The sequence below is a fragment of the Drosophila albomicans genome, chromosome 3, assembly GCF_009650485.2.
Source record: "Drosophila albomicans strain 15112-1751.03 chromosome 3, ASM965048v2, whole genome shotgun sequence".
In the NCBI taxonomy this organism is placed as follows: domain Eukaryota; kingdom Metazoa; phylum Arthropoda; class Insecta; order Diptera; family Drosophilidae; genus Drosophila; species Drosophila albomicans.
In genome coordinates, this window is record NC_047629.2 from 39,571,815 (window position 1) to 39,589,140 (window position 17,326).

The 17,326-nt window shown below is 41.7% G+C and overlaps 1 protein-coding gene across 1 annotated transcript in view; it reads right to left on the reverse strand.

Moving 5' to 3' along the window:
• Positions 1-254: 254 nt before the first annotated feature.
• LOC117567274 (uncharacterized) overlaps positions 255-17,326 on the reverse strand; it is a 58,932-nt gene continuing 41,860 nt past the window's right edge. The window contains 11 exon segments of the mRNA XM_034247137.2: positions 255-562; positions 892-1,320; positions 1,377-1,493; positions 1,554-1,767; positions 1,823-2,555; positions 3,157-3,318; positions 3,381-3,973; positions 4,035-4,160; positions 15,122-15,223; positions 15,225-15,722; positions 15,936-16,224. Of these exon segments, the coding sequence (XP_034103028.1) occupies positions 351-562; positions 892-1,320; positions 1,377-1,493; positions 1,554-1,767; positions 1,823-2,555; positions 3,157-3,318; positions 3,381-3,973; positions 4,035-4,160; positions 15,122-15,223; positions 15,225-15,722; positions 15,936-16,224 (3,475 nt within the window). The 3' untranslated portion in view covers positions 255-350.

The following is a 17,326-nucleotide window of genomic DNA, read 5'->3' on the forward strand; positions in this document are numbered from 1 at the left end:
ATTTTCTAAAACAGAATTGTGTGTAGGGGAATGGATGAATGATAATGAGTGGAAAAGCGGCATCCAGGGAAAATAATACAATAGTAGTATTGGAGTTGTTTTATGACAAATTAACACAACTAAAATGAAATAAATAATAAATAACAAAAATAATAATAGTAATAATAATGATAATGATAATAAGTTTACATATGTAAAATATATATATATATATGATAATCTGAAACTGTATCTATAAATCTGTAGATGAAACCTTTCTTTTTTTGTTGTTTGTTTTTTCTTTTTTTTTTGCTAAAGCTATACATTGTTTTGTTTGTTTTCTTCGAAATACGATACGCTAGAGAATTGTTTTATTTATTGATCTCTGGTTCGGCGGATTCGGCAGCATGCGCATAGGATTTGTAGCGACGCAATATGACCGTCGAGTTGCTGGTGCTGGCCATCGATGCAGCTGTTCCCGATGCCGTTGACCAGCTCCCGCGGCTGCCCGTCAGCTGCTCCATGGCCGAGTGTGTATGTTCCTGATCCGGCGTTACAGATATATCGGAGAGTATGCCGCTTTCTGAATACACAATATACAATAACATATTTTAGTTGATAATACGTAGGATTAACATACAGCAATTGAGGGACACAAAAGAACATGCAGGGAACACAAATACTAGTTAGGCGGGGATCGTGAATGTGACAGGTGATGGGTGAGTGGGGTATATACAGATTGTGTTGTGTGTGTGTGTTGTCTGTCTACTAATACTGAAGGAGTGTGTATATATACAGTGGGAACAAACAAACAAACGGAAACAAAGAAACAAGTAACAAAACTAAACATAAACAAAACAACTAAAAGCAAGTAAACGCCTTAGAAGAAGTAGCACAAGTCAAGCTCTATACCCATGGACAGCTGGCTGACAATCGTCGTGGATCGTTTGTGTTGACGCTTGTTGCTCTTGCTGTTGGTGTTGCTGTTGCTGTTGTGGCTGTTGCCAGCATACGAGGGAGTGCTGGTGCTGGCACTCATGCGGTTGTCTGCCTCACTGCTGTGGCTCAGCTTCAACGCTTGCGTCTCGTTGATTAGTTCCAAGGTGGCAGAGGTGTTGTTGAGGTTGCTACTTCCAACAGCATTACTGCTGCTGCTCAGTTTGCCAAAGTTGAGATTGAGGCTGTGGCGGGTGACGGTGTCGTGGACAGAGGAGGAGCATCCACCACTGATGGAGGAGCTGCTCGTGGTGCTGGTGCCGCTGGACAGCGAACTCTCCGAGATGAGCGAATTGGGACGTCGCATGCTGCCCTTGCCAGGCTCTGCATGACGCAGCTTCGGTGCTATAAGAAAAAGTAATTAGCAAACAGTGTGTGTGGCTTACACGGCGTATACGTACTTTTGTTTAGCTGAGCGAGCGGTATAGAGCGATCGCTGATCTGATTGTGGCTGGGACGTATGTCCAGGCAGGGTTTGCTGCCAATGCCCATCGAGGACATCTCTGCCAGGCGAATTTCTGAAAGAAAAGTTTAAATTTAACATACAATTTCTTTACTTCAGTTCAATGAATACTCACCTCGATTTCGCTTCGCCTGTTTCCAGAGCAGTTTCGATATCTCCTCGGTCCAGGCATTCTTAATGTCCTCCGACATGCACTGCAGTGTCCAAGTATCGTCCGGCTTGCGTTTGCGGAACCAAATCTCAAACTTGGTCGTCGAATCGCCCGTGTGCGCTGTGAGTCCAATGTCCGAAGTCTTGATGCTGTTCTTATAGATGTAAATGTCCAAATTCTGTAGGAGAAATTTGTCAACATCATATTGAAAGCATTTATAGACATTTACTTACCTTGTGATCGGGAAAACGTCGCGCCTTACCGAACAGCACCAACTCCTCGAAGAGAAACACTTGACGCAGCGTCTTCTTGCCTCCGCGTCCTTGCCACACCAGAAACTCGTTCTGCCGCAGCAATCGCCCCTGCTCCTTCACATTCACATCGCAATCGCGCAGCGAATCCATGGCCAACAAATCGTTGCCGTGGCGCAGCTGAAACTTGACCATCTCCTCGGCCCGTTGCAGTTCCTCCACATCGGCAGCAATCTCCTGCAACGCTGCACCTTCCACACTCTTCACGGCCTTGACCAGCTGTTGCAACAGCAACGCATATTTGCCCATGCGTTGCACTGGCTTCAGCAGATATGACGCCAAGTCCATTTTGTCCTGCAGCTGCAGCTGCTTTGGCTTAAAGAACGAGCTGCCGTATTCACTGAGCAGCGTGTCGCTCTTCGGCTTGTTCTTGTTGTACAGCGCATACAGATAGAACTTGGATTCCATTTCCAGGAAAGCTGCGCCCACTTTCAAAGGGTTGCGTTCATAGCGTTCCAGTTCGCCCAGAAAGTGCGAATTGTGAAACTCAAAGATCTTCTCAATGTTGCCAAAGATCACATTACGCTGACCACGCAGCGGCTGAGGGATGTCCTCGCGCAGCAGCTCGTCGATGTAGTTCTCGATGACATAGTAGAGGGAGCGCACATAGTCGCGTTCGGTACCAATCATTTCGCGCATGATCAATAGAAGCGTTCTGTGGATGACAATGTGATTTAAGTAAAGATAAATGGTAGTTCAGAGTTTTGAAAATAAATTAAGATTTCGATTCTTATTTGCAAATATAAATAAGCGATATTTTCTACTCCATTGTAAAGCAAAGCTGTTCATAAATTTCAACAGAATATGAACCAGAAATATTACATTATAATTGCAGAGATATTGGTCTATCATAAAAAATCAATACTTAACAAAATCTAATATAATTTCGCCAGCAAAATGTATTTCAGGTGTTTTTATTATTTTCGCAAATAGCACTCTATATATTCGGACCTCTTGTAGCTTACATAAAATACCAGATTTTAGAGTTAAACAAATTATAGTGGCACAATACTCAGTAATAATTTTGGCTAGTCCCACAAAAAATGAAATTTTTTGTTGAATCGGTTTTTTCCCCTCCTTTTGTTCGTTTGTCTATCAGCTTATATTAGCTCCTACTTCATAGAGAATATTTAAGATAACATCACCAAATTTTATTATTTACAAGTTGCTAACGGAATATCACAAGGTTCCTTTTAAATTGTAAAGTTTTTCAAATAAATTGTAGCCTCATTAAATAAAATATTGTTGCTACTTACTTTTGTATTTTTGGTTCCAAACAGCTGAGCTCCTCCAGTGTGGTCAGCTCGAAACTGGAGGCATGGCACTGCAGATGGGCATTCGCCTCCATGGGCGAATGCATGTCCATGTAGCGCTTCGTCGGGCGGTCAAAGCACTCGTCCTCGAGCAGCTCATCGTGACTGCAAGGAAGAGTCCTACACTTTAGCATGGCGATGCTTGGAATTAGCGTTCGTTAACTCACCTCTTCTCGTTGAGACTCTGACAGGAGCAGATGCGCGCCAGCTTCGGATTGCGTTCGCAATTGTCGCAGACACCAACCCCAGAATCGGCAATCTTTGACTGCTGCTCCTCGCCATCAGCATCGGCATCGCAATCGTTGTCATGCTCCTCCTCTGGTTCATCCATATCCTCCAGATTGCGACTCTCGCGCCAGCAACTGCAGTGACTGCTGCCACCAGCGCCGGTTGCCCCATCGAAGGAGCTGCCATTGCCGGAGCTGCAGCGATAGCTGCCACGCTTCGCAGTCGTCGGTCCTGGCGTGCTGCTCGCTGTGGGCAGCGAGCTGGTCTTGCGCATGGTCGGCAGATGCTTCTCGATGAGCGTCGTGGCGCCCAGCTCTTCGGCCAAACGTTGCAGCTCGTCCAGGGCCGCAGTTTCGCGTTGATGCTGTGTGAGCAGATGCAGCAGTCGAGCGCCGCCTTCGATGCGTTCGCGTGTCTTCTCCAGCTTGTCGGAGAACTGATCCAGCGCCATCTTCAGATTGTGAGCGCTCTCACTGAGCACGGCAATCTTGTTGGCCGCCAAATGCAGGTCACGTCCCTTGGCCAAGTGTTTCTGCCAGGACAAAGTATATATTAGTTGAAGAGTATGATTTAAGTCAAATGTCCCAACTTACCCTGGCTATGAAATAGTACTTTTCAAATTCCAGTTCCTGCGCCTTGAGCGTTGCCTCGTTGTCCAGCTGCAGCTGTGCAAACTTTTGCAAATTATCTGCACCGTCACTGGCCAGCCAAGAGGTGACCTAAAAATTAAAGAGATTGAGATCAGCGAGGAACCTTCAAACGCTTTGTGGACACGCCCACTTCAAGGTCCAATCCCCTAAAAAAAAATTTCCCAACGATGAAAAGTGAAATTCAAAACAACGATCGACAATCGACGATCGACGCTTCGATCTAATTAGCCTCCACTTTACAAATTAAAAAGCAATCGGGCACAAATCAAATAAAATGATTCCTCTACGGGTATTTTACAAACGCTAAGCTCCCAAAGGTATTGAAAACAACAACAGAGAGGACAGAGACGACGACGACAACAACGACCACGAGCCAATCAACGATCTCACATTGATAATTTTGTAGCTCTAACCAATTTTTAATCACCTGCTGCGTCCAATTGAATTGATACAATCGATGATGCGACGAATTATGGGCCAGGGACGGGCACTAGTTCGATTTATGGCCCCAGGGAGGAAGCAGTGAGGGAGTGGAGAGAGGGGAAGCTGCACTAAGTAACTAGCTTCCAGCGTGTGCCGACGTCTCATTCACTTTCCGTTTTTGGTTTCTGTCTCTGCCGATCTTTGGCTTTGCGATAATGTGCCCCAGCCACTTTTGGGGGCATGTCCACGTCCACTGCGACTACGACTACGCTACCACAAACTATGTCTATGCGTCCTCCCCAATGAATGAATATGCTGCCAGTTGCTCCAGTTTCACAGTATGCCGCAAATCAGCAGTGCAAAAGAGAGAGAGAGAGACAGCGACTCAGTTGTGCACCGACTCCGACTGCGACTTGGAATCGCGCTCTTCATGCTCATCAGATATGGCAGACTTGGCCATATGCACGAATAATGCCGAGCGAGTAATATACAGGGTGTTGCCAATGCGCTTAATTGAAATTGATGATCGAGTTGCCTTTTTCGATTTCAAAAATTCCCTCTGGGGAGTAGCTTATTAAGAATTAATTGGAAATGTTTTAAAGTGCAACTGCCTTTCTTTCAAATCAATACAAATATATTGTTTTTCAAGAATTAAATAAATTTGATTTTAAGAACTACGCTTATTAAATTGAAGTGAATTGTATTAAATTTACTTTTTATTGGAAACCGAATCTGAACTGTTCTTTAGAACTGTTAAACGATAAAATTTTCAAATAAATTTAAAAATAAGAAGAACTTTTAGAAGATTAGTATACGTAAATATAAAAATAACTCTCATATTTGAAATCATTTGATTACTTAAAAAAAATTATGAATAATTTTGAATTAAGTGGGAACCACAAATCACTTCAATTTAATAAGCAGTATTTCTTCAAGCCAAATTTATTTGATCTGCTTTTCTAAGAGTTCTTTCTGTTCTTAAATTTTGTTGAGCTACTCTTCTCTATGTTTTCTTTTTTTATTATATATTTATAAGTTTGATATATTTATTCTGCAGCTCTTTACGTAAGGAATTAATTATATCCAAATTGAATCACATCATATTATTATTGCCAGTATTTCAAACAAAAATTCAAACAATTTAATTGGACTACCAAATTTTAGAATGATATAATCGATTTTTTGATTGTATTCATATTTTGTTTGAGCATTTTCCATAGCTTGTTTCTTATGGTTTTCATTATAGAAACTTTAATTACGCATTCATTTTTTTAAGTCTTTGTCATTTTGTATTTTGAATCATATGAATTTGTGAATTGTTATTTATTTGTTTTAATTTGCACAGCACTTTTTGTTGCAGACACACCCTGTATTTAAGAGCCGGCTCAGCAGTTAGCATTGTTTACATGACGGTGCGCAAGGCCTTTTTTAGTTTTTATTGGACGCTGCCATTTGAGAGATTGTTTCTCAACGATTGCCACACACACCGACACACACGTACACGCAGACGTCAATAGAGGCAGAAGTCAATAATAAATAAATTAATTGATTTACTAAATCGCTGGTTCAATGAAATGCTTAATGACAGGCGATAAGACTGCAGCCGGAAAGAAGCTGAAGTTGTCGTTGCTTGTTGCTGGTTGCTGGTTGCAAGTGAAATCATCATCGAATGATGCGATAAACAAACGAAAATAACCATAATAGAAACAAAAGTTTCAAACTTCAACTTGAAGTCTCAGTTGGTTGCACGTTAAAGCGATGATGACTCACTCACATAGTTGGCTATTTGGGCAGCCAATTGCTGGCTGCCAGCTGTTTCTTTCGGTGATGGCGAACGAGAGCGAGAGGCGGGGGATCGACTGGAGGTGGGGAAAGTAATCATTGCGCGAATCGAGCTCAGAATGCGATAACAATTAAAAGCGGGCCGCCAACAACAACATGCCCGAGACAGCGCTGAATTGCAACTGTTGCTCACAACGTTGGCCAGCGACGAGGAATCGTTGTCGTTGTGGTTGTGGTTGTCGTTGGCAATCGCACTTCATCATCATCATCATCGTAGTCAGCAATTGCTCACGAACAGTGCGCTGCTCTGCATTTGGCAGGCAATGAAAAATGAAAATGAAAACAAAACGAATCGAAATGAAATTCAATTCAATCAAATCAAAACAATTAGCTAGCGCAAATAAATGTCCACTTTGGAGAGCAGCAGGCAGCAATTGTTGAGGTTGCTATTGCAGTTGCCTTCTTCAATTTGCTTAGCTAAGTAAATAAGAAGAAACTGACTATCTTTTGCTATTCTCTTCTTTCCTTCATACACTCTCTGATAAGCTTGACTACATATTTCTTGCGTCAACTGATTCTATTTGCCACTGGCAGCGGATGTTGTCTTTTGTTGCCTGTGGCTGCTGATAACGCTGCAACAGCAACTGCAACCGCAACCGCAGCAGGGGGAGTTGACTGCACTCTACTGTGGATCGGCACATCTTAGAAGAAGCTGTCGGAATAGTTGCTGTTGCAGTTGTTTGCTGTTGGCATTGCTGTGACATAAAACGCAAATTTAACGTGACAGTTTAACAAGTTGATCGCATGCACCATAAAACACATGCAACACCTACAACAGCAACAGCAACAACATCCCTAGCAACCAGACTGTTGCAACAACTATGTTGCTGTTGCTGCTGCGTGGTTGCTCCCAGTGGTGTCCATAGCAACTGTTGCTGCCGCTGCTGTTGCTGCTGTCGTGTAATTTACGCAAATGTCGCGTATTTATCTCACAGCCATAAACATTTTTTAAGCCACAATATCGAATTTATTTTGACACTTAACAAAGTTGTTGGCTCTGTTGTTGTCGTGGTTGTTGTTGCTGCTGTGGTTGTTGTCGCTGTTTACTATCATAGAAAATTCCGAGAGCTATTGGGGGAGGGGGGGATTTAAGTTTTGTGTTTTGTGTCTGCATTTGTCTCTGCCTCGCGCTGTGGTCTCTTCTGGCCCGTGTGTAATTTATTTCAAAGTACGTCTTAAATGATATGCGTATCCCATTTACAATTTGCCACATTTGCCACATTTTGCCGACATTCGCGGAGTGTCTCATTTGATGTTCGGTTAATTTGTTCCTCATGCCGTGTTCTCGCCTTATCCACAGCTGCTTATCTCCACTTCTTTTTTATTTTTTACTTATGCTATTTTAACGGCCGTGTCTAGTCATTTCGCCAACTAATTTATGGCAGTTACTCAGAAACTATAGCGATGACGATAAGTGTGCCCCTTCCCTTTCACTCCTGATCCTCTCTCTCTTTCTCTTTCTGCATTTATCTCCCTCTCTCTCTCTCTCGAACTCTGTTCAGGGTGAAGCAACTGGGTGGAATGTTGTGTGTACGGCAAGTGAGACATTAAACATGTATCTTGCCACTTTAAGTGGAAACATATCAAACACGCTGCAAGCCAAGCCGTAACAACACGAAAGCACATTAAAAACAAATTTAACCTTTGAGTTATGGCTTTATGTTTTCGAATAAAAAATATATATATAAAAACTAATGCGCAAACTGTGACCACTGCGAATAAAAATATTTTACAGTGGGACATCAAAGTGCAAATAAATAAAGTGAAAAAACAAAAAACAACAAGCGAAGTTCGCATTGCGAATACACAATAAATATTAAGACACCTTATGAAACAATTAATTTTTGAAGTCTTCCTTAAGAAAGTAAAAATAGTAATAACTTTGTGTATTTTTTAAATTAGGATTTTTGAAATTGCTAAAATTTCTCTACATTAATTTTTATTATTTGCAATAATTATTTTATTCTTGTTTTTATTGTTAATTTTTAAATATCTCTGTAATTTGTTTTTTCAGATTCTTCACTAAAAAAATGGAAATCATGTTTTTGAATAGGCAAAATCGCCTACTTACTACGGGTTAATTTCCAAATTCTCTTTTAAATGTATAAATCCTTTTGATAAATATATTAAATACGCATTATTCTTTACTGTTCTGTCATTTTTGTTTTGTTTTTGATTTCTTTTTGATTAATAATTTAAAACTTTATCACTTTTTCACTTTCATTCAATGAATTTCACAACTTGCTTTGAAAACATTGAAAGTAAATTATATTTTCCAACAATAAATCACATAAATTCCGCAAAAGCTCTGCAAGCTTTTGCAAATAGAGAATGTCGAGCTTTTCAGCCAAAAGCACATTAAAACATGTACAGCTAATACGACACCTTATTAACCTATTGAATAATAAAGAAAAATTAAAAAAAAAATTTTTAATTTAGGATTTTTACGATTGAAATGCGAGTGGAAATGTGGAATCTGGAATAAGTAAGCTATTAAATGAAATGGAAATTTGAGAGTTTGCTCATGCTTTTAACAGCATCGTTAAAAAAATTTGCAGCCCCTCCCACTAATAAAAAAATAATGTAAAATACCCTCATGACTGACTGACTGAGTGAGTGAATGAATGCCACTGCAATTGCCACTGCAACTGCAACTGCAACTGAAACTGAAATTGTGGCACGCTCGGCTGCATTTTTTGGTGAACTACAATGAGACGTATGTATAATAAAGCAATTTTCGTTTAACTATTTGACGCGAAAAGGAGATTACAATTTTAGTTATTTTTCACTTTCCAATGCAACGAACAACAAAGACAAAAAAATAATAAACACGCCTCATAGTTAAACCCAAAAACAAAAAAAAAAAACTTCAAACCGAAATCCCCCAAGAGAGACTCGGGAATGGGAGACGCAACATGCAACAACAGCCATAAATTGTGGCCACAAAAGGCCAAGACGTTAATGTGGTGACAATATTGCATGCAGGCGAAAAGCCGCTTTAATCAGCAGCAGCAAGTGCAACACTGGCAACATGGGGCAGTGGCAGTGACAGTGACTGCAGCTTATCGCGTCTGAATCAAAGACGGAACGGACGTGACGCGACGCGACGCTCGAAAGGCGGCGGAGAGAGGGGAAAAAACGATGACAGCTGTTGATGAAGTTGACGATTTCTAAAAATGCGTGTAAAATTAGTGTTAAAAAACATGTCAAACTCAATACGACAGTTACATTTTGACATGCCCCAAACGATGTCGCCGCCGAACAACAATTACGTTTTGTTCGCTGTCACTCCACCTGAAGAAGAGAATGAGGAGAGTCAAGTCAAGTCAAGCCGAGTCAAGTCGTGTGTTGGGGCTTCTCTTGGTTAATTCAATAAATACTATGCACAAATGCAGATGCAGATGCAGACATTCTAGGCGGCAACTTGCACTGCCTTGGGCAACTCAATGTCTGCCAAGCTAAGCGTATGATTAACGTCTACATTGATGACACACAGCGAGTCAGAGTCAGAGAGGCAGCGGATGAAGTTGCAGCTGTGATGATGCTGAGACTGATGCAGAGTCTGAAGCTGAAGCATTGTTTGTTCGCGTGGCGAATTTGCATGCATCAACCGGTTGCAGCACTTGGCGGCACTTGCGGCAGTCGAGTCCACCACCACCACCACCATCGAGTCCCAGATCCCAGATCCCACATCCCAAGCGAAGATGTGTGTCTGCTGCGAGGGTTAATACACGCGGCTATTATTAATGCCAAAGTCAGGCCACTGTGAATGGGTCTCACTCGGTCTAGGTCTTGGTCTCGGTCTTGGACTCGGTCTTGATCTTCGTCTTCGTCTTCCTTTTGCAAAACTTCTTCTTCTCGGCACTGTCGACACTAAATAAGCCTTCATATTTCATGGCCAGTTTTCGCTGCCTGACCGAAATTCTAGCCCGTTCTCAAATGCTGTTGCTGCTGCTGCCTCATTGGCTGCTGTTGCAGCTGCAGTTATGCAAGCCAAGACAAGGCAAGCCAAGTCAAGCTTTGCCACCACATTCCACGGGACCTCAGCGACTTTTGGGGTTCGAATGTCAGAGGCCATAAATAAGCTGCGCATTGCTTCCGCGCCACAAACTTGTCGCTGCTCGCAAATTTAGACTGTGGTCAGCTCATCAGCTCCCTGTTGGCATCGAGAGATAATATGGTTGCTGCTGTCGGCGTCTATTGCTTCTGGGATATTGTGAAGGCGCGAAACAATTAAACATAGTTTTCATTGCACAAAAGCCGCCGCCAACAGCGCGCGCAAATTAATTTGAAGAAAGAAACAGAAACGAGCCAAGACGATGGCGACGACAACGATGGAGTCAAAGAAAGCGCCACAGCCCCAAAAACAAATCCAATTTCACCGTCAGCGTTCGTTTGTTTGTCTGTTTATTTGTTTGTGTGTATTTTTATCGGTATCTTCATGTAGCTATCGGCCAAGACGCGTCAACTCTTTCACCAGCAGCAGCAGCAGCCAAAGCAGCAGCAACACCCAACGCAAACACTTGTGGCCATAACTGGAGCTCTGTCTTGGCCCCGCAACCCGCCCCGAGTAATGCAGCCGATCAACAATTTAGATATAATATCGCATATCGCATCATAATGTCGTCGTTGTCGTCGTACTCGTAGTTGTCGTCGTTGTTGTTGCTGTTGATGTTGTAGTTGTCTTTATTCCCCCTTCTCTGTATTCCCCTTGTCTATTAACTCTCTTACTGCAGCCCAACAAAATGGCGACGGCGGCATCTTTTTTCGCACCTTGTTTGAATGCGCGCCTAATGGACGACAGCGACATTTGTTAGGTGGCGACGTAGCACATTCGCATTCGTATTCGCATTCGCATTTGGAATTGCAACTCGAAGCTTGAAGCTCGTGTTTGGCTCAGTTTAGTTGCGGTTTGTTAGCCAACTACATAAACGTTTTGATTTAATTAAGCAAATCAAGGCCACCGCACAACAAATACACTTTTCTTCACACACTCTTGGGAATCAAGTTGATCGTCAACATAAAGCCAATGATTAACTTATTACTGGCTAACCTAATAAACTTACTACAGATGTGATTAAGGAGTCTTACAGAAAACCTTTTAATGAGCTGAACTGGTTATTAAATATGTTATAGAATATTCTTGTTTTTACCTTTGGAAAATAATGGGATACTTAGCAAGCAATTCATTATAAATATTAATCAACTAAATAATTAATTTGCAGTTGTTACTCAGTTACTTTGTACTTCAGTTTAATAAGATGAAATATTACAGGTCGTCTGTGACGGTTGTTGTCTATATAACCTCCATTTTAAAATGTTCTTTGTTTATTTCAAATTGAATTATAAAAATATAAATTCCATATAATGAATCCGTATCAAAAAGTTTCTGATAACTCTATGTAAAGGCTATCTATAAGAAACAATACTATGTATAGAGTTTTAGTTCTTGATTTAAGAATTTATCTTTTGTCTTCAATTTTATAGACATTAAATTATTTTTTCTTGTTACTATGTTTTATAAACTTACTTAAAGTCACAATAATAACATACTGTTTCTCAACACTATTAAATTTATTTTAAAATGAATGATGTTAGCAACATATGATAATTGAGAGCTTAAAAAACATTACAACATATAATGCCAAAACACAATTGCAAACAAAAGAAGCAATCACAGGTGTAAAATCGCAATTGACGCAACAAATTGTGCGTTACAACATAATCATAACTTAATGATGTTAAATAAATCATTAAATGTATTTATAGACATTGTGCGTCTTCCCACGCCAATTATTTGTGCAAAGTCTTTTTGGTTATGCGCAATGACAAATTAACAATGCTTGGCAAACAAGTTAGAGCATTCAACTCAACTTCAAGCGGCAATAAAAAATTGGGAGCTGTCATCGAGGGGCTTTTTAATTGAAAGCGTGTTGGTGTTAAATGTTTAGAGTAAGTTTTTAGTATAATTTTAGCGGCGATCGCGATATGACAGATAGAAGAGAGAGAGAGAGAGAGAGAGCTAGAGAGCTCAGACAGTTAAGAGTTCGATGGATGGATGGACAGGCAGATAGATAGCCAGTCTTTCAGTCAGTCAGTCAGTCAATGCGTCAGTCTTATCGCTGAACTACTTTTGAATGAAAAACTAATGAAATGAGCCATCAATGGAGCAATCAATGGGCAGCTCTCAGCTGCTCAGCGCGTATTGCAAATCGATTGAAAAATCGCAAAAAAGAAAAAAACGAAATTGTATTTAATTTCTTTAACCTTGCTTTCACTTTTCTCATTAACTTTTCGTCGGCAATTAAAATTCAATTTTTGGCCCCAGCCAAGTTAGCTTTTTTGATAAATGGCCGCACACATATATCTTTTACTCCTGAGGCGGAGGAGCGTGTGAAAAATGTCGAAAAAACTGAAAACTGAAATTCGAAATCCGACAAAAATCAAATAAGCAGCAAGCGGTTAACAAGGCGCTGCAAATTGTTAAATGCCAATTTCCGCAAATTATTAAATGAAATTGAAGATCCAGGAGCCGTTTATCTATGAGATACTCGCACAAGTACACAAGTATCTACGTATCTTTTGTGGTTGCTGCTGCTGTTGTTGCTGTTGCTGCGTGTCTGTCGTGTGTTTGCAATTTGACATACTTTTGTTGGCCAACAGCAGCATCAACAGCAACGGCAGGCTCACATGCAACAATCATAATAATAATGGCAAAACTTAATAGTAGCGCGAAAGTATGACGAATATGTAAACGCATCTGCAATGCATACGAGACGAGTACGGAGTTAAAGTTGGAGTTGGAGTCTTCCTTTATGACTGCGCTAACTAATCCCACAACAAATTATTGTGATTAATCAGCGAAATTGCATTAGCGGAGACTGCAACGGAGCTCTTTGGGAGCTCGCGTTGGGCGTTGCTGCAACTGTCATTGGCGCTGATTAAGCGCCGCCGAGAGTCGAGATTACCCAGGCCAGATAACGCCACAGAGGAGAGCTACATCTCTCTGCAGGTTTGCAGCTACCGCCCAGAGACAGTTGCAGTTGCAGTTGCAAGTTGTGGGTGCGTGCGTGCTCAATTATGCATACCACATGCCACATGCGGCAAAGGGGCCAAAAGGAGGGTTAAAGGTAGCCCAAGACAGACAGATGATCATGGAAAGCCATTCATCTGCAGCCCTTGAGAGCAACTGTTACTGCTGCTGTTGCATGCTACCCATTAACAAGTCAATTAAAATGCCAGGAAATGGCAAAAGATGCAACTGCAACTGCAACTGTGATTCGCAGATGCGCCACTGCGAAACACTCTCGAATCTTGGCAGGCTTATCTAACGGCTCCATTTGGCTGCAAAAGCCAAAGCAAAAGCGACGCTGAGAGCTTTGAGCTGATGGCCAAATCAAGCAGCCATTGGCTACCGATTGGCTAAGCGAACCCGTTGCGCACATTAAGCGGATGCGCGTAATAAATTAATAAAGCCAACATTAAATGCACTGCATATTCAATTAACAATGTCAGTCGAAGTCGCAGTCGCAGTCGCATTCGCAGTTGCCGCGTATCTGCCAGATACATTTGGCATTTCGTATGTGGACGCCGCGTTTCCTGTCGCCAGTCTCACACACAAAATGTTGCCAGCTCATTAAACTCCTCTTGTTATCATCAAATCCAACAACTCTTCGGGCTCAACATCAACACGTTGCCTGCATATCAATTGAGTGCACATCAAATACGTGTGGCAATAATATTCATGAGTTCATCAGAAACATGGCCGAAATGCTTAGAAACTAAACTTTGGATTGAAGAAATTTTGGGTATAATGTGCCTTGAAGATTGAAATTTTGTGTGCGAGACGAAAATAGTTTGAAGTCTAGAATTGTATTGTTTGCTTCTGGATAGACTTTAGATTGCACGACGTTAAATTAATCATTCGGATACTATTGGAAATTGAAAGATGGAACTTTGGCACAATATAAAATTTCAGTTAATAATAATTTCTACATAAAAATATTAACTCAAAATTGATTTTTTCGAGCTTTGACCGATTTGCACTGTAAGCCAATTGAAAGTATTAGAGCAGAAGTTTTATATAATTATAATTAAAAGGGTAAAAGTTGAATTTACGTATTTTTTTCTTAGCTTTTAGTATATACTAATGTTTAGTATAGAGTATCTTAACACTTGTGGAAGTAAGTATTGAAGATACTTTATGAAATAATTGCTTAATAAGAAACGAACTAAGAAAGGAATTTTAATTAATATATGATACCCTTTGGTATTTGCTATTTATATTAATGTCAATTTATCATTCAGCTACTAATGATATCCTGATATTTAAAATTTCATGAAATTGTTGAAATGTGATTTCAATTATAAGTCAGGATTTTATGATTAAACATTCTCCATTTTAGAATGTAATCTGATTTGAAGAAATTTCTTTATTTTCATTACACTAAAAATACTTTAAACGAAGAGTTAGTCAGAAAGACTCGAAACTAGAAGGGACAAAATCGATTAGCTTTATGGTAAAATATTTGCGTAACTTTTGTTGCTATTTATGTTTACGTGAATACGTCATTAAGACATCACAGTTGTAAGTTGTGAATTCGTCATAAATTTCGTAACTGTGGTATTATTCTTCCGTTACAATTCCCAATTCTAAATACGTAACGATAAAAAGAAATTGAGCAACTTTTAACAGCAATTGCCACTAAAAATTGAAATACATAACTGAGATACTTTAGGTATGCAATAACAATTTGATGACTTACCTCATTGATCTCATCCTCGAGGGCACGCTGGCGAGTGAGTTGCCGCAGACGCTCGCGTCGTTGCTCCGTCAGCTGCTCGAGGCGCTGTGCGGCACGATCCACCTTCGCTGTAGAGCAGCGTCACCTTCCGCAGTTTCTGGCCAGCATCCGAGTTGCAACTGCTTGGGCTAGAGGCAGAGGCAGAGGCAGAGTTGGAGGTAGCAACTGAAGCTGTTGCTGGTGGCGCATTGATGGCACTGGCTGCCTCCTGGAGGCGCTGCAGCTGTGTGGCGCCACGCTTGCGCAAATTGTGCAGCTGCGAGTCCATAAGGGCACGACTGAGGGCACGATGCTGACCGTAGAGCTGTCGTCGCGTTGGCAGCCCCAGCAAATCGGCAGCGCGTATGTCACTCAAGGCGGCAACAAGTCGACCGCCGGCCGCGGAGCATTGACGCTGGAACGCCTCAAGCTGGGCGAAGAACTCGCGCCACTTCACAGCGTCGTGATGATGCTGGCCCCGGAGCAAACCGCGCGGCAACTGCGATGGCGCAACACTTGTCGTGACTTGGTCCACGCTAATGAATTTAACCAAATGCGACGATGACGATGATGGCGATGCCTCCTGTGTGTGTGCGGGTGTGTATCGGTGTGTGTTTGGAAGAAAACAAAATAGCGTCATTAGTGGCCAGGTAAGTTCTGTGTTTTGTTTAGTTGTTTTTGCTGGCCATGTAAAGCGGTTTAATTGGGTGCTGTGGGGCGTCAACCTAGACGGAGTGCCCTCCTAATGATTTCATTTTGTGGTGCAATCGCACCAAAGGTTAGACGTTGAACTTACCGGCTGATCACAGCTATTGCTGCTGCTGCTGTTCTGTTGCTGTTGTTGTTGCTGCTGCTGGTTGCACAATTGCAGCAAATTCGCATCGAGACAAACGGCCAAAATTTCACAATTGCCAATTTGCTTGCTTAACAGTTTGAGACTTTGGCAAATTAAGTCGATTACGCATAAATGTTGCGACTTCTCGATGGCAATTAAAATGGTAAATGTTTGCTGGGCGGGTTTCAGTTGTTGTTGTGGTTGCTGCTTTTGCTGCTGTTGTTGCTGTGTACTTTTATGGGCTGCAATGCTGCAAATACACAAGTTAAAATGCAATGAGTTTACGGTAAGAAGTGCATGGTCAGGCGCTCATAAACAACAACGTCAAATGTGTATGGTGTAAATTGTGGATGTGGCAGGTTGCTGCTGCCACTGCTGTTGCTGCTGCTGCAACTGCAACTAAAGCAGAACCAACGCGATGGCAACGCCCAAAACAAGTTCAGCTTAATTGGCAATAAGCGGCCTCTGCCTCTGCAACTAGTAGATGCGATGTGAATGTGATGTGTGTTTGGTTGGAAGCTGCCTTCTCACTCCTTGTTACGAGTGTTCACTGTACCTTCAAAGTATATCAAAAGGCAGGCGGCGGCGGGCAGTAAATATGACAAGTTGGTAGCCACTTTTAATCAGCGTAAATAAAAATTGAAAATTGCCGCTAATGGCAGCTGCTGCAGCAGCGCATTAATAAAATGCCCAACAGCCGCATTTGCCTTAACACTTTACCCCAAAAAGCGTTTTTATCCAGCTGCGCTGCGCTGCCCCCAGCCAGCTGCAGCTAACTGTAAATGCATGCCAGCCAGCGAGTCAGCAAAATGGTCAGCGACGGTCGGTCAAGCAGTCAGTCAGGCAGTTTGTTAGCCAGTTATGCCTGTGTGTTGTGTGTTCTCACAGCAGTCCATCCACCCCCGTCAGAGAGTCCGCATTTTAGCTGATATTTGCACGCAATGCGCATGCGGCAGGTCGCTGCTTGCTGCTGCTGCTGCCACAAGTGGCAAGCTAACTGCGGGCTTTGGCTCAGCTTCATCATCATCGCTGGCATGTTTCGAGTTTAATGATGCCGCACACACACAGCACACGGCCATCAAAAGCGTTTGGCATTTCAATTTGAAAGCAACCTACACAACACACAACGCGCTAAAGCTGCCACAAGATTTATGAGAAGTTCAACAATGAATTCTCTATACTCTGCCGTCGTAAATACTCTCAACGATTTACTAATTGTCAGCTTAATAAAGTTTAGCAGACACTTAAAGCTAACTGATCAGAAGAAAATGGGTTGCGAGTGTTATTAGTCAGTTTGTTAAAAATGCATCGAAAATGTTAAAGTCCAAAAATCGTTACATTAATCATAAATA